The sequence below is a fragment of the Protomyctophum parallelum genome (assembly GCF_964188405.1).
Source record: "Protomyctophum parallelum genome assembly, chromosome: 5".
NCBI classification, from domain to species: Eukaryota; Metazoa; Chordata; class Actinopteri; order Myctophiformes; family Myctophidae; genus Protomyctophum; species Protomyctophum parallelum.
Genome location: NC_139702.1, coordinates 16,027,100 through 16,053,440, shown reverse-complemented (window position 1 = coordinate 16,053,440; position 26,341 = coordinate 16,027,100). Strand labels below are relative to the sequence as shown.

Sequence of the window (26,341 nt, the reverse complement as noted above, 5' to 3'; positions counted from 1 at the left end):
GCTCTGATCACGAGTAAAATATAAATGCTTATGACGGAAGCATTTGAATAATGCATGCGGCAACAGTCTGGGAACGCGAGACTAATTCAACCATGACATCACAAAAATGTTCGTCAACTACCTTTTTCCACTGACAAACTAAGCTGTGATGACTAAGACTAATATACTGTAGATGTCAACAAATAGAAATTAGACTAAAATGTTAGGGACTAGTGGACAAGAGATCCAGTATAAATCATTTTACACGTGGTTGCATGCTGAAAATATCAGATGTACAAGCTTGCGACACGTTTTGAGCTTGTAGATCGGCTATTTTCAGCAAGTGTCAAATCAGTCATTACGACGTCATCATTCCCACCAAAACACATTTTATCTTATGATCTTATATTTAGTCAACTAAAACTAGACTAGACACAAACATTTCAGGTGACTAAAATGGGACTAAAATTAAATGAAAAGTGAGGTGGTTCATGGCAGCCAGGCTGTTTCACTGCATGTTAAGACAAAGAATACATTTGTTTTTTTGTCACAAGTATATTTGCATTAAGTACCAACTATTAACTAATAACATGTACAGTAGTATTCCAACGGTCTTATGTCTGTAAGTATAGAAACAAATCAAACGATTGCTAAATGATGCTGAACATAGTTACATATTTACAGCAGAGACTGAATGCAGCTCGTATATAAAGAATTAAACGTCTACGCACTAAGAAAACGTTTAACTATTAACTAAATTGTTCAAATCGGTTCAAACATGTCTTTGTTTCAGTGAGAGGACGGCTGTGAGTTGTGCAGTCAGAACTACAAACCAGAGGAACAAAATCCACAATAAAATTACAATAACAAAATAACAATAAGGCACAGCTGTCTGACCTAATGTACACATCCCACCTTGGTCTTTTTTATATATCGTGTCAAATGAGAATTGTGTTCGAAAAATGAGTAAAGGATCCCGGTGGTTTAAATCATAATATGAGCCAGTGACGTCAAGTCAGTGAAGAATCAACTGACTGATAGAAAACGCTATTGTTTCTGCTGCTGAATTAGTTACATTTTCGCTAGAAACAGACAAATATGACTGACTGACTGACTGTCTGTCGTAAACGATACAGATCTACATCGCAGAGACAGTTTGTTTATTTTTGGACCACAATGCTTAAAGTCCAAACCACACCAGAGGGTCGGGTCGGGACAAAAAACAGTTTTTAAGGTCAACCACACCATGTGGTGTGGTTTTGTCCCGACCCGACTCTTTGGTGGTTTAGACCACAAACACCAGACGATTCTAAGATAACCTGTAGTCAGACGTTTATCAGATCTTCTTCATGAAGGCAGAGGCTTCTCTCTGAAGCCTCTTGACGTTTTCCCCGTCGCTGTCGTCAGAGCCTGGGGGCGGGGCGTAGTCCGAGTCGTTCCAGACGTCATCACTGTCGTCGTCGTCGATGAAGCTGTCCCCGTCGTCCCACGACTCCTCGTCTTCATCGTCATCATCGCCACCGCGTCGCTTCGTAGCCCTGGTTGAACTCCTGGCTGCAGTTTAGATCAGATCAGTTTAGATTCTACAAATGTCGTCTAAATCCTGACAGTTTTCTGAAAAACCCTCGTGTTTTTATGTCAGTGGTTCTCAAACATTTTCATGTCAAGGACCCCTCTCTATATTCTCTATATTCTCTATAGCTCTATATTGTGACAGTAATCATTGCTATAGAGTGTGTGTTCAGTAACAGTGTTAAATAGCTCTATATTGGGACAGTAATCATTGCTATAGTGTGTTCAGTAAAAGTCTTAAATAGCTCTATATTGTGACAGTAATCATTGCTATATAGTGTGTTCAGTAACAGTGTTAAATAGCTCTATATTGTGACAGTAATCATTGCTATATTGTGTGTTCAGTAACAGTGTTAAATAGCTCTATATTGTGACAGTAATCATTGCTATAGAGTGTGTTCAGTAACAGTGTTAAATAGCTCTATATTGGGACAGTAATCATTGCTATAGTGTGTGTTCAGAAACAGTGTTAAATGGCTCTATATTGTGACAGTAATCATTGCTATAGTGTGTGTTCAGTAACAGTGTTAAATAGCTCTATATTGTGACAGTAATCATTGCTATAGAGTGTGTTCAGTAACAGTGTTAAATAGCTCTATATTGGGACAGTAATCATTGCTATAGAGTGTGTTCAGTAACAGTGTTAAATAGCTCTATATTGGGACAGTAATCATTGCTATAGAGTGTGTTCAGTAACAGTGTTAAATAGCTCTATATTGGGACAGTAATCATTGCTATAGTTATTTCAGTGTTTTAACTCTTTATACCTGGTCTTTTAGAGTGTTTGAACTCCTTCCTGTGAAGAGGATTCTTCCTGGAAAGAAGAACAGGAACATTTGTTGACATTTATGTTGTCATGATGTCATCATGATATCATGATGATGTCATGATGTGACACAACCTTTTTTCATGAAGTCCTTCTGATGGAAACAAACATGATTATAGCTTCAATCTGTCAGGATTTAGAAACAAACATAATTATAGCTTCAATCTGTCAGGATTTAGAAACAAACATAATTATAGCTTCAATTATAGCTTCAATCTTAGTGATAGACACTGACATGCTCAGATCTACAAGCTCATAGCGCGGCACTCGCTTGTAGATCTTATTATCTATAATAATAATAATAATAATAACAGACCTATAACAGTCAGTCCCATAGGGACATTAATAATAATAACAGACCTATAACAGTCAGTTTCATAGGGACATTAATAATAATAATAACTAGAACTGCACTCTGTCGAGTGCATACTTGCTTGTTGCACACTAGTAGGCCATAAATGGCCAACTAGTGCGCAAGCAGAGCGCGCAAGTCCTTTCGACCGCTGTAAACTGTCAAATCTCAGTATCTCTGTGAAGGAACGTTTGAAATGATTAATGTTTAGATGTAACTATTTGCTACCTACTTTATACATATAAACATCTAGTATTATTAAGTATGATTCAAGTTTCTATCTATATAAGAAATACTGTTTTATCGTTGTAGATATATTCTGGATCCCTTTTTAGTTTTCTAGTCATACACATACACACCACGTACTCTGGTCCCAGCAGATCAGGCACAATTAGCTATTTTATTTTTTACTGATTATGTATATAGTATACGTATGACTAGCTCTAAATGATGACGTAAGAAATATATATAGTATATATATAGTTGCGAACGCAGTGAGCCACTTACTATGACAGCAGGGGCTGAGTGTCTGTGTGTGTGTGTGTCACGCTGTGTGGTGTCACGCTGTTACACCACCGGCCCGCCACCAGAGGGCGCAGCTGTGGCACGCACGCACGCACGCACACACACACACACACACACACACACATGGCGCAGCTGTAGCACACACACACACAACCACACACACACGAGCTGCGTTCGCTTCACGCGTTTGCGCGTCTTACTTGTATATAGGCATATACTATATATGGCGGAACAGCTGTCACGACGAAGGAGACCGGGCGAAAATATTACTTGCGCGCTCTGCTTGCGCAAGTAATAACAGACCTATAACAGTCAGTCCCATAGGGACATTAATAATAATAATAACAGACCTAGAACAGTCAGTCCCATAGGGACATTAATAATAATAATAATAATAATAATAACAGACCTATAACAGTCAGTCCCATAGTGACATTAATAATAATAATAACAGACCTATAACAGTCAGTTCCATAGGGACATTAATAATAATAATAACAGACCTATAACAGTCAGTTCCATAGGGACATTCAGGCCGATCTTCTTCATCCTCATTGTCATATCTATCAGAGTCTTCCTCGTAGTCCTGGTCTCCATGGTGACTGAACTCCTGGAAGTGGAGCGGGTTCTTCCTGCAAGGACACAGGAAACAGGAAATCACTAAACTAAAGTGCTTAAGATGCTGGTTAGTCTCGCGTAGCCGGACAACTATTCCACAATCTCTGAATCCTATATAGAGTCCCTAGACCTACAGCCCCATGAGCTGGACTTACAGCCCCATGAGCTGGACCTACAGCCCCATGAGCTGGACCTACAGCCCCATGAGCTGGACTTACAGCCCCGTGACCTGGACCTACAGCCCCATGAGCTGGTCCTACAGCCCCATGAGCTGGACCTACAGCCCCATGAGCTGGACCTAAAGCCCCATGAGCTGGTCCTACAGCCCCATGAGCTGGACCTACAGCCCCATGAGCTGGACCTACAGTCCCATGAGCTGGTCCTACAGCCCCATGAGCTGGACCTACAGCCCCATGAGCTGGACCTACAGCCCCATGAGCTGAGTAAGGAAGCTGCCATTTCCGTTCACGAAAATATATTTTAAAATATCTTTACATTTTATTTTTATTTTGCTACCGATTAGTTATTTATTTTAGAAATGCCTTTATCTCGCCTCCTTTCTTCTGCTCGCCATGTTTGGTCAAACAGGCTGTTTTCAGGATCACTATGTGCTTTAACAACAATGAAAAAAAAGTTAATTCATGTCCAGTAAAACATGTCAATAATAGTCAATACAGAGCGCACACACACACACACACACACGCACGCATGCACACACACACGCACAGTGTACCTGTAGCAGCCCGGCCCATAGGGGCAGGCCTTCCTGCCTGCGCCCGTCGATGACTCCGCCCCCGCCTGCCCATTGGTGGACGACGTGCTGCTGTCCCTGTGCTGCTTCTGATTGGCTGTGGCGGTGGTTGTGGGGGGCGTGTCCCTGTGCTGCTTCTGATTGGCTGTGGTGGCGGTGGTGGGGGGCGTGCCCCTGTGCTGCTTCTGATTGGCTGTGGCGGTGGTGGGGGGCGTGTCCCTATGCTGCTTCTGATTGGCTGTGGTGGTGGCGGGGGGCGTGTCCACGCTGTCTGACTCCTCCTCCTCGTCACTCTGCAGCCTGCGTCTGTACGCCTGCATTTAAACATTTGGCGGTGAAAGAGTTAAACCCACCAACACCATCGCTAAGCCCCACCCCAAAAAGTGATTGTCCAATCAATGCCAATCTAAATAGTTTAGCAACTGTTGCTCGTCACCTCAGAGTTATTTTGCATGTCTGTGTTGTTGAACACACACAGCTTAACGTCATGGCTGTGTTGTTGAACACACACACACAGCTTAACGTCATGGCTGTGTTGTTGAACATACACACACACACAGCTTAACGTCATGGCTGTGTTGTTGAACACACACACAGCTTAACGTCATGGCTGTGTTGTTGAACACACACAGCTTAACGTCATGGCTGTGTTGTTGAACACACACACAGCTTAACGTCATGGCTGTGTTGTTGAACACACACACACACACACACAGCTTAACGTCATGGCTGTGTTGTTGAACACACAGTACACACACAGCTTAACGTCAGGAAAGTTACACGACTGACCCACCCAGGTGATGCAATAATACTAATGAAAAGTACATTTATCCCGTTATTTACTCATATTTCTAGTTTATTTAAATAATGTCATGATCATTTGCCCAGTGCATAGCCTACTGCAGGCCTGGTTGACTAGATTTAGAAGACATGTGTCCAGTGCATAGCCTACTGCAGGCCTGGTAGACTAGATTTAGAAGACATGTGTCCAGTGCATAGCCGTCCAGTGCATAGCCTACTGCAGGCCTGGTCGACTATATATTTAGAAGACATGTGTCCAGTGCATAGCCTACTGCAGGCCTGGTCGACTAGATTTAGAAGAAATGTGTCCAGTGACAGTCCATAGCCTACTGCAGGCCTGGTAGACTAGATTTAGAAGACATGTGTCCAGTGCATAGCCTAATGCAGGCCTGGTAGACTAGATTTAGAAGACATGTGTCCAGTGCATAGCCTACTGCAGGCCTGGTAGACTAGATTTAGAAGACATGTGTCCAGTGCATAGCCTACTGCAGGCCTGGTAGACTAGATTTAGAAGACATGTGTCCAGTGCATAGCCTACTGCAGGCCTGGTAGACTAGATTTAGAAGACATGTGTCCAGTGCATAGCCTACTGCAGGCCTGGTAGACTAGATTTAGAAGACATGTGTCCAGTGCATAGCCTACTGCAGGCCTGGTAGACTATATTTAGAAGACATGTGTCCAGTGCATAGCCTACTGCAGGCCTGGTTGACTAGATTTAGAAGACATGTGTCCAGTGCATAGCCCACTGCAGGCCTGGTTGACTAGATTTAGAAGACATGTGTCCAGTGCATAGCCTACTGCAGGCCTGGTAGACTATATCTAGAAGACATCTTGAAGCTCTTGCTACTGAAATGATAAATTAGAAGAACTGACCGGTTGAGAAGGTCTGCGTGCATCTTCATCGCTCCTCTTCCTCACCTCGGGGGTCATGTGACCTTCATCAGTGGTCTTCCTCACCTTGGGGTAATTAGGACACAATCGTCCAATCGTAATTATCGGAGAGAATCGCAGTTATTTTTGCATAATCGTCATGATCGTCAATTTAAAAACAAAATAAGCTAAAATATTAGATCTAAAGTGACACATTGTAAGCTTGTTGATCTGCTATTTTGTATATAACAAATAGGTATAAAATTGTGTCATTCATTTACTTTACATTAGTTTTTTTATTAGGAGGCCTTAACCCATTTAGTCCTGAGGCCGATTATTAAAAAACTGTTTTCTGTTTTACCGCTGTTTCGGCGCTGTAGTGCCGAAATTATTTCAGCTCATCAGAGATTTTCAGTAGCACCGAAGAGCCGACTTTAGGACGGTACCCCCCCCCCCCCCACCCCCCCGAACCTCAAATGACGTCACATTGTAGGCTCTACAGAGCCGAACCGACTTTTATTCGGCTTTAAAATAGCAGTATGAATCGGCCCTATGTCAGTGGTCCCCAACTTTTCATGTCAAGAACCCCCAGAATTATATGTATTTGGCCGCTGACCCCCATCTGAAAATATGTAGTTCAAGGGACCCCCCCCCCCCTCCCCAGAAGCAAAGACATGAGTTAAAAACATTCGCTCTGAAAAAATATATATTCAAAGATTTGCGACACATTTTCAAGATTTTTCAAAAATAGCAGACCTACAAGCTCATAGCGCGGCACTTGGTGCCGCCCTATGAGCTTGTAGATTTAAGCAATAAGCCACGAGAGGTGTCAGGTTATCGGGTATTTTACAATGGCTGGGAGGCGCGGAGGGTCTTCTATCCTCCCAGCCAGTGTACAATACCCGGTAAGCTGGGGCCTCGAGTGGCTTATTGCTTTTCTAAAACGGTTACAAACATATAGCAATATTAACCTAATAAAACTATTAAATTCACAAAAGTAGCTATGCTTTGTGCCACCAGAGCGAGCCACATCACTTCCTTGTTTGGCTCGGCAAGTAGACTACTGTATGTGACGGGAGAAGAGCGCTTGATGTCTTTACGGGGCTGCCTGGAGCCACACATTCATAGGATTCACAGTCGTATGAGCCGGGCGGTGCTTAGACGCTTAAGGCCTATTCATAGTCTAGATTTTCGGTGATGAGGTGACCACCGCTCCGGTGCTGAAATAACGTTGAGCGGTGGTGAGTAAAAACAGAGAGAAGGGCTGGAGCGGTGGCGGTGGTTTGCTCTTCACCGCGGCTCGTGACGTCATGTTGTAGTTCGGTGGTCACCCCACCACCGTAAATCCAGACTATGTATGAGCCTTTAGACGGTGCTTAGACAATTTGATATTTTATTTTGATTCATCGCGTCCAACGTCCAAAAACAATCAAACACGATTAAATCGTCAATCGCGATTATTTCTATAACGATTAATGGTCAGCGTAAATGAGTAATGGTGATTCGTGAACGCCCTACCTTGGGGGCGGGGCCGGCGGTCATGTGACCTGACGACGTCCCCCCACTGGCTCTGGGTCTAGACATGTGACCGGACGGCGTCCCCCCATTGGCTCTGGGTCTTTTGGGGGCTCTGGCTCCGCCCACTGCAGCTGATTGGAACAAAAAGCAATTAATTAATTAATGCACTCGTTAAATTAAACACAGCTTCTAAAACCTTTTCATTTCAAAGACCAACTCTGAGAGAATACATTGGATCCTTGTGGGTCCATTTGGTTCCATGTGTTACACTCTCAGAGTCACAGACCCCTAAGGGTCCATTTGGTTCCATGTGTTACGCTCTCATGGCTCTTTTAGACGGCGACCATCTCCAGAAAAAATGGCAAAGTCCTGTTGCGTTCTCAATTTTTATTGACCCTTTACACGAGAACGCACACTTAATGAAAACGCTATAACGTCGCTAGGTGGCGGTAACGGGCTGCCAAATACTAGACCAGTCACCCACGTACAAGAAGAAGAACCCCTTCGCAACCCAGAGCATGCAGGCAGAGCGCGCCACGGGACGGTTATATATTTTATAATGCATTAGGCTACATAAACGCTGCTGCCACGGCTGCCGTCTATCACAAGGCTTTTTATTTACATCATAGTTTTAGATTCACCATCGCTGATGAACAGCGCTTTGTAGGCGAGGAGGGAGGCTTGTTCGGGAACTCCATTATATATGTATGGCTCTGCATTAATGTAATAAACATATGCGCTGTGAGCCAACGTGAGCCATGATGTCATAAGTTTTGCGGATTCACCGTTTTGCCTGTTTACACGGAGAAGGGATAAAACGGCGTTCTCAAAGATTTCCACTCTGGGAGGTGGTTTCACTTTGTCGTGTTTTCACCTCCTGAAAACACAGTTCTCGTCTAAAGGGAGCAAACGATACCTTTAGAAGTGGAGGTGGTTTTCATCCATGCTGGTAAAACTCGTCTCTTCTCCTCAGCAGAACTTCTGTCTTCACAGGTTGTCTAGACAGAGAAACAGACAGTTTTATTTATTTATTTTTAATTGTTGAACATTATCCTTTCTTCAGTTTTCTGGTACCATTTACTGTCCGATCCGATTCTACAAAATGTCTTCTAAATTCTGACAGTTTTCTGAAAAACCTCAATCTGTCAATGGTTCTCAAACATTTTCACGCCAAGAACCCCCAAAAAATTGTATGTAATTTTCCGCCGACCCTATCTGAAAACATGTTGTTCCAGGGACCTCTCAGAAGCAAAGATTTGAGTTAAAAACGTTCTGAAAGAATATATATTCAAAGATTTGCACCACATTTTCACGACTTTTCAAAAATAGATACAGATATTACAGATACAGATATTTTTGGGGCTCCTTGACATGAAAATGGAGCATAACAACCCTACAGGCAAAAGGAGCCATTTTGTGGCGATAGACTGTAACAGCAGTCTGATTACAAAATGCTTAATACAGCCTCATCTGACCAGGTTAAAATGAAAACCATGTTTTATTTTTATTTTTATTTGGGGGGGGGGCATAGTAAACCTTTTGTTTAACCTTACTTCAACGGTACTTAAGTAAGTAATTCAATGGTACTTAAGTAAGTACTTTAGTGGTACTTAAGCCATTCTGAACGGGAACCCATTTTGGTGTTAGCATCATGTTATGCTTTAGCAGAGTTAGCTATTGAAAAATAGCAAATCTACAAGCTCATAGCGCGCCACTTGGTGGCGCGCTATGAGCTTGTAGATTTGCTATTTTTGATAAATCGAAGAACGACTGACATTTTTAGAATCTGATCTCATGTCAGAATGGGTTAATCAGACCAGTGTGTGTCCAGTGGAAAGCTCGTATGAATCTGATCGCAGGTCAGAATACTTCCTTACAGCTCACCTTATTGATGCTGCTGTCATCTTCATAATCTTCCTCTTCCTCCTTCTCATTCTTCACCTGTCACAGTTAAAACAATATTAATTCATATTATAATTAATATATCCTTCTCATTCTTCACCTGTCACAATTAAAACAATATTAATTCATATTATAATTAATATATCCTTCTCATTCTTCACCTGTCACAGTTAAAACAATATTAATTCATATTATAATTAATATATCCTTCTCATTCTTCACCTGTCACAATTAAAACAATATTAATTCATATTATAATTAATATATCCTTCTCATTCTTCACCTGTCAGTTAAAACAATATTAATGAATATTATAATTAATATATCCTTCTCATTCTTCACCTGTCACAGTTAAAACAATATTAATGAATATTATAATGAATATATCCTTCTCATTCTTCACCTGTCACAGTTAAAACAATATTAATTCATATTATAATTAATATATCCTTCTCATTCTTCACCTGTCACAGTTAAAACAATATTAATTCATATTATAATGAATATATCCTTCTCATTCTTCACCTGTCACAGTTAAAACAATATTAATTCATATTATAATTAATATATCCTTCTCATTCTTCACCTGTCACAATTAAAACAATATTAATTCATATTATAATTAATATATCCTTCTCATTCTTCACCTGTCACAATTAAAACAATATTAATTCATATTATAATTAATATATCCTTCTCATTCTTCACCTGTCACAATTAAAACAATATTAATTCATATTATAATTAAATAGTTCAGATTGTTTTAACTTAAGTTGTATGAAATACTTGCCATTAATATAGTGGTTGCGCGCCGCTCACTTCACTGTGATGTGCGAGTGTGATTTTAGTTTAAACAGTAATAGTATGTGTCGTAATTAATGCCCCAACAGGAAAACACATCGAACTATTCAATCTAAATCTGAAAACACATGGAACTATTCAATCTAAATCTGAAAACACATCAAACTATTCAATCTAAATCTGAAAACACATGGAACTATTCAATCTAAATCTGAAAACACATCAAACTATTCAATCTAAATCTGAAAACACATCGAACTATTCAATCTAAATCTGAAAACACATGGAACTATTCAATCTAAATCTGAAAACACATGGAACTATTCAATCTAAATCTGAAAACACATCGAACTATTCAATCTAAATCTAAAATTATCTCAATGACAATTTAAGCCACCAAATGAAATGACACAGACAACACACAGACAGACAGACAGACAGCCCTACCTCACAGACAGACAGGGAGACGGGTTCTTTGTGGTCCGCAGAGAGTGAGACGGGTGGTGAGACAGGTTCTTTGTGGTCCGCAGAGAGTGAGATGGGTGGTGAGACAGGCTCTTTGTGGTCCGCAGAGAGTGAGACAGGTGGTTGAGGACCCCCATCCTCTGCAGTCTCCTCTGGGTCATCCTCCTGACTGCTTCTGTGAAGCATCAGTACACGGATTACTAACACTAGTCCTTATACCTTGCACATGCACGCACGCACGCACACACGCACGCATGATGGTGGTGTAATGATGGTGTAACACAACCACACATGCACAGTAAAGCAACCACAAAATATATATAGTATATATATATATATATATATATATATAATTATTATTATTATTTTTAATATGTTTATGGGTTAGGTTAGGGTAGCAGTACCTAGGACTACGACCAGGACTAGGGGTGTTGTCTGGTCCTCCCACAGCCTCCACGTGGTACATCAGCCTCCCAGGGGTTAGGGGTTAGGGGTTAGGGTTAGGACTAGGGGTTAGGGTTAGGACTAGGGGTTAGGGTTAGGACTAGGGGTTAGGACTAGGGGTTAGGACTAGGGGTTAGGGTTAGGACTAGGGGTTAGGGTTAGGACTAGGGGTTAGGGTTAGGACTAGGGGTTAGGACTAGGGGTTAGGGTTAGGGGTACTAACCTAGGACTAGGGGTGTTGTCCGGTCCTCCCACAGCCTCCACTCGGTACATCAGCCTCCCAGGGGTTAGGGGTTGGGACTAGGGGTTAGGACTAGGGGTTAGGGTTAGGACTAGGGGTACTAACCTAGGACTAGGGGTGTTGTCTGGTCCTCCCACAGCCTCCACGCGGTACATCAGCCTCCCAGGCAGCAGAGAGAAGATGTCTCCGTGACGCAGGGAGACCCAGCGCTCTCTCTCTACGGCCCGCGGGGCGTTCTCCAACGATGGCTGCACGAAGCAAGGGTTCGAGTGAGTCTGGGGGGGAGAGAGAGAGAGAGAGAGAGAGAGAGAGAGAGAGAGAGAGAGAGAAACAAAACAATATGGATAACAGTACAATTATGATCATGTTTTAATACAGAAAAAGATCATATCCACATCGGTTATCGGCCATAACAACAATTAATTATATCGGATATCAGATATCGGCCAAAATGTCTCATCGGCACCTACTGGTTCAGTCAAACTAAGAACAGTAGCCCCTCCCCTAGCCCGTAGCCCCTCCCCTAGCCTCGACGACCTTCCAGGTGTATGCAAAGGCTCAACTTATGTAACTTAGATAGCATGTTAGCGTAGACATAGCACTATATAGTGTATATATGTGCATAGTTTCATCATATAGATTTATGTTAGGTTCTTAGCTTACGTAGGATTCATGATGACTATTTGTATGTATGTGATGTTCTTGCTTACTGTAAATCACTCTGAATTAAAAGCATCTGATAAAGAACAACCTACTGGTTCAGTCTAAGAACAACCTACTGGTTCAGTCTAAGAACAACCTACTGGTTCAGTCTAACTAAGAACAACCTACTGGTTCAGTCTAAGAACAACCTACTGGTTCAGTCTAAGAATAACCTACTGGTTCAGTCTAACTAAGAACAACCTACTGGTTCAGTCTAAGAACAACCTACTGGTTTAGTCTAACTAAGAACAACCTACTGGTTCAGTCTAAGAACAACCTACTGGTTCAGTCTAAGAACAACCTACTGGTTCAGTCTAAGAATAACCTACTGGTTCAGTCTAAGAAAAACCTACTGGTTCAGTCTAACTAAGAAGAACCTACTGGTTCAGTCTAAGAACAACCTACTGGTTCAGTCTAAGAGCAACCTACTGGTTCAGTCTAACTAAGAACAACCTACTGGTTCAGTCTAAGAACAACCTACTGGTTCAGTCTAAGAACAACCTACTGGTTCAGTCTAAGAACAACCTACTGGTTCAGTCTAACTAAGAACAACCTACTGGTTCAGTCTAAGAACAACCTACTGGTTCAGTCTAAGAACAACCTACTCGTTCAGTCTAAGAACAACCTACTGGTTCAGTCTAAGAACAACCTACTGGTTTAGTCTAACTAAGAACAACCTACTGGTTCAGTCTAAGAACAACCTACTGGTTCAGTCTAAGAACAACCTACTGGTTCAGTCTAACTAAGAACAACCTACTGGTTCAGTCTAAGAACAACCTACTGGTTCAGTCTAAGAACAACCTACTGGTTCAGTCTAACTAAGAACAACCTACTGGTTCAGTCTAACTAAGAACAACCTACTGGTTCAGTCTAAGAACAACCTACTGGTTCAGTCTAAGAACAACCTACTGGTTCAGTCTAAGAACAACCTACTAGTTCAGTCTAAGAACAACCTACTGGTTCAGTCTAAGAATAACCTACTGGTTCAGTCTAAGAACAACCTACTGGTTCAGTCTAAGAACAACCTACTGGTTCAGTCTAAGAACAACCTACTGGTTCAGTCTAACTAAGAACAACCTACTGGTTCAGTCTAAGAACAACCTACTGGTTCAGTCTAAGAACAACCTACTGGTTCAGTCTAACTAAGAACAACCTACTGGTTCAGTCTAACTAAGAACAACCTACTGGTTCAGTCTAAGAACAACCTACTGGTTCAGTCTAAGAACAACCTACTGGTTCAGTCTAAGAACAACCTACTGGTTCAGTCTAAGAACAACCTACTGGTTCAGTCTAAGAATAACCTACTGGTTCAGTCTAAGAACAACCTACTGGTTCAGTCTAAGAACAACCTACTGGTTCAGTCTAAGAACAACCTACTGGTTCAGTCTAAGAACAACCTACTGGTTCAGTCTAACTAAGAACAACCTACTGGTTTGAGACGAAGCCGTCCGTCCAGGTTCTCCAGAACTCCATGGTTTCTGGACACTCTTTTGTCATTGACCTGAAATTTAAGAAATATAGAAAATATAGAAACATCCACAAGCAAGCACTGACTACCATGAAATGCACCCACTGGTAATGATAATGTATAATATATACTGATGTATAACATGTATAACTTATGTATAACATGTATAACTGATAACTGTATAACATGTATGCAATGTGTCAGACAGACTGCCTATAGCAGCCCAAACAGAGCAGTGTGTATTTGACAAGTTGTTTGCCTTTGCTCTTTGTCATGCTCTGTTGTTAGGCCAGTTTAGGCCAGTTTAAATACACAGCCCAGGCTTCCCAATATCAGTATGACCAAATCTACATGGGGCCTGGCTCAGCAGGCTCTAGGGGCCCAGACGGTTGAGCTAACCGTCAGCCTGGCTCAGCAGCCTCTAGGGGCCCAGACGGCTGAGCCACGCACACACACACACACACACACACACACACACACACAGGTGTGCAAGACAGACTCACCCCCAGGAAAGGACCTCGTCCAATCACAGTCTGTCCGTCAGGGAGGCTGATCGGAGCCCCGCCCTCTAGAGGAACCAGCTCCAACCACGACATGGAACTGTAGACCGCACGCACGCACGTGCGCGCACACACACACACACACACACACACACACACACACACACACACACACACACAGCCTTATGGAACCGACTAATCAGACTGCCAGAGAACAGAGTTGCTAGGAAGACTTTCAACTGGGATGTATCAGTAAAAGGTGCATGGGCGAGTGCAATAGAGTGTCGCAGTCCCTCAGGCTTTTCAAAAAGTATTTATTTAAAGACGGTTACTCTCTGCGGACAAAGCCAACTCGGATTGTGACAAATCATGACAACAAACACAATATTTTGGGCCGATCAAATAATTAGAAAGAAGAAAATAAAGGCAGGCGACAACACAATTTGTTTTGTTTTTCTTCTTATAAATTATTTGTTGAGAAAATGAATGGAGAATAATTCCCTGGGCCACTCGTCGTTCTGAAAGGGGGAGGGACTGTGACGCTCTATAGAGGACACTCTTGTAGAACTGGGTTACGTGACCGTTTTCTAAATAACAGGGTTGTAAACATCTCCATGGTTAAAGACACACTTTATAGTTTATTTCAGAACAAATGGTCACAGGACATAATGTACAAACCAAAGCTGAGAACATTTGTTACGATAAAAAACTGTTATGCCAGACCAGTGAAAAGTATGTTTGTGCCCCGTTATCCAAAAGACAAAGATCCCTATGTGCCCAAATTGGTTCTTTTCTATTGCCCGTTGTATCATGAGCTACGTCAAAAGTTATTTAACAGATGTAAAAATATAGACCTGATGTGGTTAAGTGATGCAGAGCGACTGAGATGGATTTTCGAACAGAAGATAATTGCATTTGCAGAATAGGCTATATAGAGAAAGCTTGGGACATATACAACTTATATGTGATGTATTTTATTTTTATTTGTATGTTTTTGCTTATTTCTGTTCTGTTTTTATCAAATACTTGTTGTAGCTTCTGTGTGAGAAGTGAACGTGATATTGTTTATTTATGTTGTTGGTGTCTTATAATCCCGTAAGGGATGGGTCTTAACGACAAGACACGAAAATAAAGATGAATTCATTCATTCATTCATTCACACGTATATCAGTGGTTTTCAACCAGTGGTCCTTGAGGGGGTTCCAGGTGGTCCCCAGCTAAATGATGGAGAGCTGGTAACCAAGTGGACCAATTTGATTTCATGTTACGCCCTCAAGAGTAAAATTATTGTTTACTTAATTTACTAGAAGTCTGAACACAATTAGAGAATGTAGAAGGATTGTTATTTTGATCAACATGTGCCTGTTATCTCTCCTAATGGTACCAACATCAATACAGCATGGAACTGTGCACGGAATATGATCCAACGACAATTCTTTAGTTTTGGGTCTGAGAGACTAAATGTCATCAAACGGTGGTCCGTGGCTCAGATGGGTCTGAGAGGCTAAATGTCATCAAACGGTGGTCCGTGGGGGGGGGGGGCATCCTTTTGTCCGACAACTCCAGGCTAAATGTCATTTGAGCCACGTACGGACCACCATTTGCTGAATAAATAAATGGACCTTATGGAAAAAGGTGGAAAACTACTTTACATCAACACTTAATAACATTTTAGAAATATTTGTATTTTGTAACATTTTGAAATAAATTGCCAGTTTAGCATCGAGGTGTCCATGACGTCAAGCCGTTAATACATAAAGTTATGAACAATAATAATAAATTCTACAGAACTGCAGTGTGTAAATGTTACGCCATGCATATGTAGATATACGTCATAGACAGGGCGTTACGTCACTATGTGTTCCTACCTGTCAGTGTGTAGCAGAATGCAGGACTTTATTTAATCAAACTTGTGACGAAAATAAACAACAAACTGTTTGTTTCTCCCTGCAAACACTTCCTGAATCCACTGAGCATGCGCAGCAGCAGCACATCCAGCCAGTGTTAGTTACATCGAAATCGGTGACCTGTGGAGATGTGTGTCTCTTTAATAATAATAATAATAATAAACACTATTATTCATAACGTCATGTCTTTTGTATGTTGGACCGACCAGAGCAGTGATATAGTTTTTCTTAAAAATAATGAACTATATATATTTGAACGGTTTATTAACGGTTATACATTAGAGCATTAGTTTATATAGCATTAGTTATACATTAGAGCAAAATATATATATAATCTAACAATTTCTCTATGAATGTTTTTCAATGATCTGTAAATAAATGTAAATGTTGTTTTTTCTCCCTTTTTCAAACGGATACAAAAGGGCATGACCGCGCATGCGCAGTACTCAGCGCAGTGACGTCATCGGTGTGTGTAAACAACAAGGAGAGCTTTAAACGCGTCATCATCAGCAGATCTGTCACAACAATAAACACACACATAAATATACCTTTGATCGATCCACGACGAGAGAGGTAAAGATCTACAGTGTGTGTGTGTGTGTGTGTGTGTGTGTGTGTGTGTGTGTGTGTGTGTGTGTGTGTGTGTGTGTGTGTGTGTGTGTGGACAGTCGTACAGTAGTTTAATGCTTCGGTGCAGTACGTGTATAGAGTTCATGGTACTGTACGTGGACCGATGTGTCAGGTCTTATGGAGCTTTTCATGGTGTTACTTGTTGTATTGACTTGTGCTTTCGTTTGAAATGTAGCCATTCAATCAATCAATCAATCAAACAAACATTATAAACATACAGTGCATCAATACTTTACTAGTATGTGTACGTATACAGATCAATTCTTAGTAGTACATTGTACGTACAGATCAATTCTTACTAGTACAGTATGTGTATATAGACGACGTACAGATCAATAGAATTTGATAGAATCAATCATGAAAAAACTATCCATGAAACTGATTGCAAGAAGCTTGTTTCCCAAAATACAGCGTTTGGATAATTGTTATTGGTTTGTCCAGCAAACCTTCCAGGTTAAAATACATACAATAGTTAGAATTCTTATTGGTATATATATTGGTATATATTCTTATATATTGGTATATATTCTTATGTATTGTTATATATTCTTATATATTGGTATATATTCTTATGTATTGGTATATATTCTTATGTATTGGTATATATTCTTATGTATTATTTGATATAATATACCAAATAATACATAAGAATATATACCAATACATAAGAATTATATTCTTATATATTGGTATATATTCTTATGTATTGTTATATATTCTTATATATTCTTATGTATTGGTATATATTCTTATATATTAGTATGTCCAGCAAACCTTCCAGGTAAATGGGATAATGTCTGTCTGATCCTCTCCTCCCCATGTCATGTTGTCAAGGCAGAGTTTAGCCCCTTTCGGCCCCCTCGGTTAGCTTTTCTGAATTGTGGACGTCGCTACCCTAGGGTCCCTGAGAGCATATTCCACCCTCCATAGGATGCAGATGTACATACTCTCTGTTCACGGAGAGCGGCGGTGCAGCTTGAGTGTTGGTGAGATGTTTCAAAGATGCATAACACAGCTATAGGAGACCGCCGCAACGTGTACCAAATGGCATTAACCGCCAATGCCGTTAAGTATATATATTTTGGCCCAGGCCGTAGCGTAACGGTCTGGGCACCGGACTGGTAATCCAGTCGCAGTGTGCCGCGGGTTCGACTCCCGGACCCGACACGGCCTTTACTGCATGTCATCCCCCCATCTCTCTCCCGTTTCCTGTCAGCCTACTGTCTGTCCCTTCAAAAATCAATAAAAGGCGTAAGCCGCAAAAAAATATCTTAAAAAAAAAAAAGTATATATATTTTTTAGTTTTGGCTTCTCTGAAATTCTCTCTTCCTCACATCCCATGTCCCGCCTTCCACGACACAACAGCATTATAAACATCCTGCATGCACGCGGTCGGCCAATCAGAGGCAGTAACTAGGACGTGCAGCTAGCCAGTCTCGGTGCGGGAGGCGGTACAATGGGAAGTCAACAAGGAAGTCAAGGAAGAGAGAGGAGAGAGAAGTTCAGCGAAGCAAAACTTCAAAAAGAGATTAAAAATACTTAATGGCGGCCTGAGCCGTGGCTCAGCGGTCCAGGCACCTTGGCTGGTAATCCAGTGTGCAGCGCGTTCGACTCCCAATCCCGACGGCCTTAACAGCATGTCTTCCCCCATCTCTCTCCCCATTTCCTGTCAGCCTACTGTCTGTCCCTCCATAAAATATATTAAATAAAAGCCACAAAAAAACCCACAATATATATATATATTTTTTAATACTTGACAGCATCGGCGGTTAATGCCATTTGGTACATGTTGCGGCGGTCTCCTATAGCTGTGTTATGCATCTTTGAAACATCTCACCAACACTCAAGCGGCGCCGAGGCTCTCTGTGAACAGAGAGTATGTACATCTGCATCCTATGGAGGGTGGAATAAGCTGTCAGGGACCCTAGGGTAGCGACGTCCACAATTCAGAAAAGCTAACCGAGGGTGCCAAAAGGGGGCTAGGCAGAGTTGTACCTCAGTTTCCATGTAATGTTTATATGGACAACCTCTCAACGCAGCTAAATGCTCCTAAAACAAGTTGTGGATTACAGTCATGAATCACCTCATGTACGGATGATTCATGCTGTGCTTCAATATCACTGCTGTCGGGAAGAAACCACATGGAAATGATAAATATACATCTTTAGGAAATTAAGAAAAACGTATATTTTGAAAACAAAGCAATACAGCCATGATCAAAGTTGGTGTTGTGACTATATTGTCAATTACTTCCATGAGAGGGAGAGAGGTGGTGGAGTTAGCTGCTTTAGCATACAGTATGAGAGAGTGAGAGAGGTGGTGGAGTTAGCTGCTTTAGCAGACAGTTTGAGAGGGGGAGAGGTGGTGGAGTTAGCTGCTTTAGCAGACAGTTTGAGAGGGGGAGAGGTGGTGGAGTTAGCTGCTTTAGCAGACAGTTTGAGAGGGGGAGAGGTGGTGGAGTTAGCTGTTTTAGCAGACAGTATGAGAGGGGGAGAGAGGTGGTGGAGTTGGCTGCTTTAGCAGACAGTTTGAGAGGGGGAGAGGTGGTGGAGTTAGTTGCTTTAGCAGACAGCTTGAGAGGGGGAGAGGTGGTGGAGTTAGCTGTTTTAGCAGACAGTTTGAGAGGGGGAGAGGTGGTGGAGTTAGCTGCTTTAGCAGACAGTATGAGAGACGGAGAGAGGTGGTGGAGTTAGCTGCTTTAGCAGACAGTTTTTAGAGGGAGAGAGGTGGTGGAGTTAGCTGCTTTAGCAGACAGTTTGAGAGGGGGAGAGGTGGTGGAGTTAGCTGCTTTAGCAGCCAGTTTGAAAGGGGGAGAGGTGGTGGAGTTAGCTGCTTTAGCAGCCAGTTTGACAGTTCAAACCCAGGTTCCCCCAGAGTTAGTGTCGAAGTGTCCTTGAGCAAGACTCTGAACCCCTAATTGCTCCTGATGTGCTGGTTGGTGCCTTGCATGGTTTCCTCCGCCATAATGCACGAGCTATGTAAAGGTGTGTGAATGGGTGAAAGTAATGTACAATTGTATTTCCTTCCCCCAGGTGGTGCTGTCTCCCTGTGGGACAGTGTGTGTGCTGCTATGCCCCATCAGAGGAACCCAAACAATGTTTATTACATCTACGAGAGGAGGAGTCGTCCACTAAAGGTTTATAATAATTGTAAAATATATATATATATATATATATATATATATATATATATATATATATCATAGACTGTAAAAAATATGGACAAAGCGTTCCCCGGGTCTAACATGAACGTAAAATGAAGCCTGTAATAATATGCTAATTCCTGATGTAAGTCGCCATCTTTTGGTACCAGCTTGCCATTGGCTGGCTCCGTTTTGTACCAGCTGGTCATTGGCTGCCCAGACAACGAGGCGGGTCTTCCCCCCTTCTTCTCCGTTGGTTTTTATTTTGACTCGAGTGGGAGGAGAAGACTCTTGAGTGGGAGGGGAATCCCGATCATAGACTGTAACGGTAGCCACGCCCCTCAGAACATACGCGACTTTATGGTCATTTTTTTAATTAATGGGACCATAATTTTCCAGAAATGAGACTTTAAACTAGTGACTGGAAGAAGAAAGTATTCATGACCATGTTTATTAAGGTAATACAGTCTAGGTGAAGTTGGGCCAAAATACATGGGCCTCTATGGAGCTATGGGGCTTTTTGGGTCCAGTCCAGCGCCACAACAGGCCATTATATGAACTACCGATTTCAAATGAGGCTTCACGAAATATCTGGCTGACTGCCCCCCTGATATATATATATAATTATATATATATATAATTATAAAACAATGTTTATTTCATCTACGAGAGCAAAAGTCATCCTAAGTTGGACCACCAGTGGTCCTTCAGGGGGTTCCAGGTGGTCCCCATGCAGTTAAATGATGGAGAGTTGGTAACCAAGTAGACCCTTATTAGATCTTTAACTCTTGAGAGTGTAAAATGAGTCAATAAGTTATTAATTTACAAGAGGTCCACACAATTAAAGAATGTAGAACAATTGTTATTGGCTAAATGTCATCAAACGGTGGTCCGTGGCTCAAATGGGTCTGAGAGGCTAAATGTCATCAAATGGTGGTCCGTGGCTCAGATGGGTCTGAGAGGCTAAATATCAACACATGGTGGTCCGTGGCTCAAATGGGTCTGAGAGGCTAAATATCATCAAATGGTGGTCCGTGGCTCAGATGGGTCTGAGAGGCTAAATCTCATCACATGGTGGTCCGTGGCTCAAATGCCCAACAAATAAAGGACCTTGATGTGAAAAGGGAAACGTAATGCTTCTCGCCTGTTCCACAGTCATCCGCCGAAAGGTCATCGACATCCCGTACCCTCTTGACCTCTGCTGAAGGGTCATCGTCCTCCGGTGACCTCTTGACCTCGGCCGAACGGTCACCGTGGTCCAACTTCGCAGAGAGGCTGCCTCCGGAGATGAGCGTGAGGATATTCAGTGAGCTGGACGCTCAGAGCCTGGTCAGCGCTGCACTGACCTGCAGGTAAGACTGGGCCTCGTGTGGCGTTGCCAGACTGTTGCCTCTCGCAATGTTCAAACGCTTCCGTCATACAGTCTGGAGCAACGGAAGCTCTGATCATGAGTCAAATATAAATGCTTCCGTCGTACAGTCTGGAGCAACGGAAGCTCTGATCATGAGTCAAATATAAATGCTTCCGTCATACAGTCTGGAGCAACGGAAGCTCTGATCTTGAGTTAAATATAAATGCTTCCGTCATACAGTCTGGAGCAACGGAAGCTCTGATCACGAGTAAAATATAAATGCTTCCGTCATACAGTCTGGAGAAACGGAAGCTCTGATCACGAGTAAAATATAAATGCTTCCGTCATACAGTCTGGAGCAACGGAAGCTCTGATCATGAGTTAAATATAAATGCTTCCGTCATACAGTCTGGAGCAACGGAAGCTCTGATCACGAGTAAAATATAAACGCTTCCGTCATACAGTCTGGAGCAACGGAAGCTCTGATCGTGAGTAAAAATAAAGTGGAAGTGGAGCCTCCTCCCCACTTCTGTCTTGTCTTTACAGTCTCGCACATTTATCCTAGTATAAATTTATACCATCTAGGCATATATAAATTAGCTTGATGCTTAGCAGAAATGGAAATAAAGAAATAAGCTCTAAAGATATATATTCTGGTGAATGGAAATGACAAACAGATTACTCGGATTAGGTGTACAGTAGTTCCAGACTCTATATAACATTCAGAGATTGTGGAATAGTTGTCTGGTTACACGAGACTAGGGTGGGCCATATCTGACCTGCAGGGTGATATGGTGATACATATCTGACCTGCAGGGTGATATGGTGATAAATATCTGACCTGCAGCAGGGTGATATGGTGATAAATATCTGACCTGCAGGGTGATATGGTGATAAATATCTGACCTGCAGGGTGATAAATATCTGACCTGCAGGGTGATATGGTGATACATATCTGACCTGCAGGGTGATATGGTGATAAATATCTGACCTGCAGGGTAATATGGTGATACATATCTGACCTGCAGGGTGATATGGTGACATATCTGACCTGCAGGGTGATATGGTGATGCATATCTGACCTGCAGGGTGATATGGTGATACATATCTGACCTGCAGGGTGATATGGTGATAAATATTTGACCTGCAGGGTGATATGGTGATACATATCTGACCTGCAGGGTGATATGGTGACACATATCTGACCTGCAGGGTGATATGGTGATGCATATCTGACCTGCAGGGTGATATGGTGATACATATCTGACCTGCAGGGTGATATGGTGATACATATCTGACCTGCAGGGTGATATGGTGATTGCATATCTGACCTGCAGGGTGATATGGTGATACATATCTGACCTGCAGGGTGATATGGTGACACATATCTGACCTGCAGGGTGATATGGTGACACATATCTGACCTGCAGGGTGATATGGTGATACATATCTGACGTATCCCCCCCTATCTGCAGGCTGTGGAACCGTCTCGTCCAGGAAGTGGACGCTCTTTGGAAGAAGCCGTGTCTCTCTGTCAGGACCTTCTGTCAGAGAGAGGTGGACCGCGACAGGACAGACGGACTGTCATGGAAGGTGAGTAGACCACTTTATACCCAATCTGTCCTGGAAGGTGAGTGTAGCTCTATTTATATTTAGGTCCTGGAAGGTAGATAAAACCATCAGCAGGTCCCGGTAGAACAGAGATGGGATGGGATTGAAATAGTATTTGGGAGATACCTCCTAACAGGACCTTTACCAACCTTAATCCGGTCGTTTTAACACGGCCCTCATCATCCTTAATCCGGTCGTTTTAACGCACCTCTCATCAACCTTAATCCGGTCGTTTTAACGCACCCCTCACCAACCTTAATCCGGTCTTTTTAACGCACCCCTCACCAGCCTTAATCCGGTCGTTTTAACGCCCTCACCAGCCTTAATCCGGTCGTTTTAACGCACCCCTCACCAACCTTAATCTGGTCGTTTTAACGCACCCCTCATCAACCTTAATCCGGTCGTTTTAACGCACCCCTCACCAACCTTAATCCGGTCGTTTTAACGCACCCCTCATCAACCTTAATCCGGTCGTTTTAACACACCCCTCACCAGCCTTAATCCGGTCGGTTTAACGCACCCCTCACCAACCTTAATCAGGTCGTGTTAACTCCCACCTACCTAGATACCTTGTGTATCTTTTGGGTCTGTGACAGTAATGTTTAGGAACCCTGAAGTTTAAATTCACACCTTTTCGTTGACCAGGTGACCCTGGTGAGGAACTATCAGCGGAGCTTCCTGAAGAGGGATTGGCTGAGAGGTCACTATAGCAACGTGATGTCAGCAGACGAGCTGCGCGACAGGAAGTGGTGTCCTCTGGACCTGGAAACCTGGGGGGAGATCTTGGAGGCGGAGCTAGAGAGATAAACACCTTATATAGGCGGAGCTAAGCAACTACAAGATAACCGCTGTCGCTACAAGCTGACGGCTGTCATTACAAGCTAATGGCTATCGCTACAAGCTAACGGCTTGTACTGTACTTAAGTACAATGTTGATGTATTTTTACTCTACAGGAGTATTTCCAATACTTTTACTTCTAGGCCTACTCCACTACATCTCAGAGTAAAATATTGTACTTTAACTCCAATACAATTAATTTAAAACGTTAGTTACTATAACAAAAAACATCGCATGGATGCACCTGGGACGTATCCTCAGTGATGTATCCTGAGGTCAACGGGGTTTCGGGTCTCGCAACATCATACCCCTCACTCAGGCGACCCAGCCGGGAGTGATCAAGTCCCGACTTACGTCCCATGCAGTAGCTACCCTCAATCAGTCCCACTAGGGAAAAACCAGGGGCACACAATCCGTTGGAACTACTCCAGAACTACTCTGCCAGGGCTGGGAGGTACACTTCTGGCACAAGGAGGGACTAGGCTCTGTGGGTTGTCTCCTGTCCGGGCACCTCCTACGTCTCACCAGGTCCACTCCTGCTCTCACCAGAGCGAGGACCTGTGCGTTGCACCAGAGTCCCAGCACCAGCCAGTTCATTCAGGAGTGGTGGGCAATGTTTCCGCAGGGTCATGGTACTGCGGTTCCGCTTGCTGCTTGCATGGCCTTTCTAAAGGCCTCACCGAGGGTTGTTGGGCTTCCTCCTCACGGAGGACACAGGCTGGGGCGCTAACCCACACTGCTCACCCGGTTGCCGTCTACATTCCGGCTGTCACCCGTCTCTCCGGTGGTCACCAGACTATACCTGGTTGTCACATAGTCTATTCCTATGAGTCACTATAAATAGAAGAACTATAACAAAAAACATCGCATGGATGCACCTGGGACGTATCCTGAGGTCTAGTTACTTACAGTCCATAACATACAACAACCACATTATATACAGTATATACGCTTTGGCCATTTGAAAACAGCCGATCAACAAGCTCACAATGTGTTGCATTGCGGCGCATTGTGAGCTTGTAGATCGGCTATTTAAAAAATGTATAACATTTGAAAACGTGAAATATGAGACATTCTGCATAATGAGTACTTTTACTTGTGCTACTTTTAGTACCTGCTGATGCCAATACCTTTGTACTTTTACTCAAGTACATTTTGACTTGAGCCGGGGTTGTCATTTTTTATTGGCCTAAAATATTGTCTATATACTGTACATACATTCATGAAGCCACTTGCTGACCGGCTGTCAACATTGAGCAATTTGTTTTATAGGGGTTTATATCATGTGCAGTGTTTTTTGTGCAAAACTAATGCTTGGAATGGATTCAGAATCATGAAAATCCCCTAGTTTGACATGCTACATGCTAACTTAAAGCATAATGAAAATGTTAAAATATTGCCTTATAGGATGTTAAAACAAAGCACTTATTTTACAAATGTTTAAAAATGTGAATATATATATTATTTTTTTTATAATTGTATTTTTTATGAATGCCAGCAGCTGTATAGTCCACACAGTGGCTAATTTCCAATGTTTTGTATAATATGATTTAATTAATTGGAATAATATAATATATGATTTAGTTGGTGCTTCTGAACACAGCTGTTTGCTACAGACCGTACGTACAGTATACTGTGAATAGAAATAAACATTGAACCTTTTAGACTTGATTTTGTGTGAACTAGAACTCCAAGAAATGATAAAAACATGTGCTTTATTTTTTGGGAAAGGTTCATCTTTGTGTGTGTGTGTGTGTGTGTGTGTGTGTGTGTGTGTGTGTGTGTGTGTGTGTGTGTGTGTGTGTGTGTGGTGTGTGTGTGTGTGTGTGTGTGTCGGTCGACATGTGTTTATGGAATTATTTAGAAAATGTTAAAATGTGAGGGGCGCTCTTATCTTTTCATAATACATTCCATGCTACAAACACACACACACACACACACACGTACACACACACACACACACACACACACACAGCTGGGCATATATAGGAGGGGCTAGCGCCCTTCAATCAGATGATCTGTGAGCTTGTAGATCTGCTGTTTCTTTCTACTAATGTATGGAATTTCTTTGATTTTTTTCCAAAAAATTACCATAGGCCTACTGTAAATCATTGTCTTTGGGGACAGACAGACAGGGGGTGTGTGTGTGTGTGTGTGTGTGTGTGTGTGTGTGTGTGTGTGTGTGTGTGTGTGTGTGTGTGTGTGTGTGTGTGTGTGTGTGTGTGTGTGTGTGTGTGTGCGTGTGCGTGTGCGTGTGCGTGTGCGCGCGCGGTTATCTTATTTGCTCCGAGTCCAATCAATAGATCAACAGCTGCTGGCTGACTGACTATTGTCGACTAGTAATCCATTAACCAGCTCGTGCACGCCGCGCGCGCTCATGCGTGCGTCGATGCGTGCACCGGCATGTGAAGTCACGTCACATCACGGCAGCATCCTATCCTCGATCTCTTCTTTTTTTTGTTCCTGCTGGAGGAGAAACAGCTCTATAGCTGCCGCTGTGCTGATTTTAACCTCACAATACAACAAT

General features: G+C 42.5%; 2 protein-coding genes across 3 annotated transcripts; one reads left to right on the top strand and one right to left on the bottom strand.

Annotated features, from left to right (window-relative positions):
* Positions 1 to 288: 288 nt before the first annotated feature.
* Positions 289 to 16,297, bottom strand: aplf (aprataxin and PNKP like factor). The gene is made up of 13 exons (XM_083765317.1): positions 16,204 to 16,297; positions 14,339 to 14,435; positions 13,797 to 13,868; positions 11,771 to 11,940; positions 10,963 to 11,155; positions 9,697 to 9,753; positions 8,729 to 8,810; positions 7,813 to 7,943; positions 6,298 to 6,381; positions 4,606 to 4,937; positions 3,758 to 3,886; positions 2,319 to 2,365; positions 289 to 1,533 (listed from the first exon to the last, which is right to left on the bottom strand). Exons 2-13 carry the CDS (start codon positions 14,429 to 14,431, stop codon positions 1,316 to 1,318), a joined length of 1,608 nt encoding a protein of 535 aa, XP_083621443.1. The 5' UTR covers positions 14,432 to 14,435; positions 16,204 to 16,297; the 3' UTR covers positions 289 to 1,315.
* A 433-nt stretch (positions 16,298 to 16,730) lies between these two features.
* Positions 16,731 to 24,780, top strand: fbxo48 (F-box protein 48). Of its 2 annotated transcripts, none has more exons than XM_083764983.1 (5): positions 16,731 to 16,815; positions 19,905 to 20,008; positions 21,170 to 21,366; positions 22,841 to 22,958; positions 23,622 to 24,780. In XM_083764983.1, exons 2-5 carry the CDS (start codon positions 19,943 to 19,945, stop codon positions 23,781 to 23,783), a joined length of 543 nt encoding a protein of 180 aa, XP_083621109.1. In that variant the 5' UTR covers positions 16,731 to 16,815; positions 19,905 to 19,942; the 3' UTR covers positions 23,784 to 24,780. The 2 variants fall into 2 exon arrangements, with proteins under 2 accessions (XP_083621109.1, XP_083621108.1); XM_083764982.1 differs by having other exon boundaries at positions 16,739 to 16,828; positions 19,930 to 20,008.
* Positions 24,781 to 26,341: the final 1,561 nt, after the last annotated feature.

Coding starts and splice junctions, on each gene's coding strand:
- aplf (XM_083765317.1), bottom strand. CDS start 14,431: ATGTCGTGGTTGGAGCTGGTTCCTCTAGAGGGCGGGGCTCCGATCAGC. Junction 9,754..10,962: donor TCTCCCTGTCTGTCTGTGAG/GTAGGGCTGTCT, acceptor TAACTGTGACAG/GTGAAGAATGAGAAGGAGGA. Junction 6,382..7,812: donor CCGCCGGCCCCGCCCCCAAG/GTAGGGCGTTCA, acceptor AATTACCCCAAG/GTGAGGAAGACCACTGATGA.
- fbxo48 (XM_083764983.1), top strand. CDS start 19,943: ATGCCCCATCAGAGGAACCCAAACAATGTTTATTACATCTACGAGAGG. Junction 20,009..21,169: donor GGAGGAGTCGTCCACTAAAG/GTTTATAATAAT, acceptor CCTGTTCCACAG/TCATCCGCCGAAAGGTCATC. Junction 21,367..22,840: donor AGCGCTGCACTGACCTGCAG/GTAAGACTGGGC, acceptor CCCTATCTGCAG/GCTGTGGAACCGTCTCGTCC.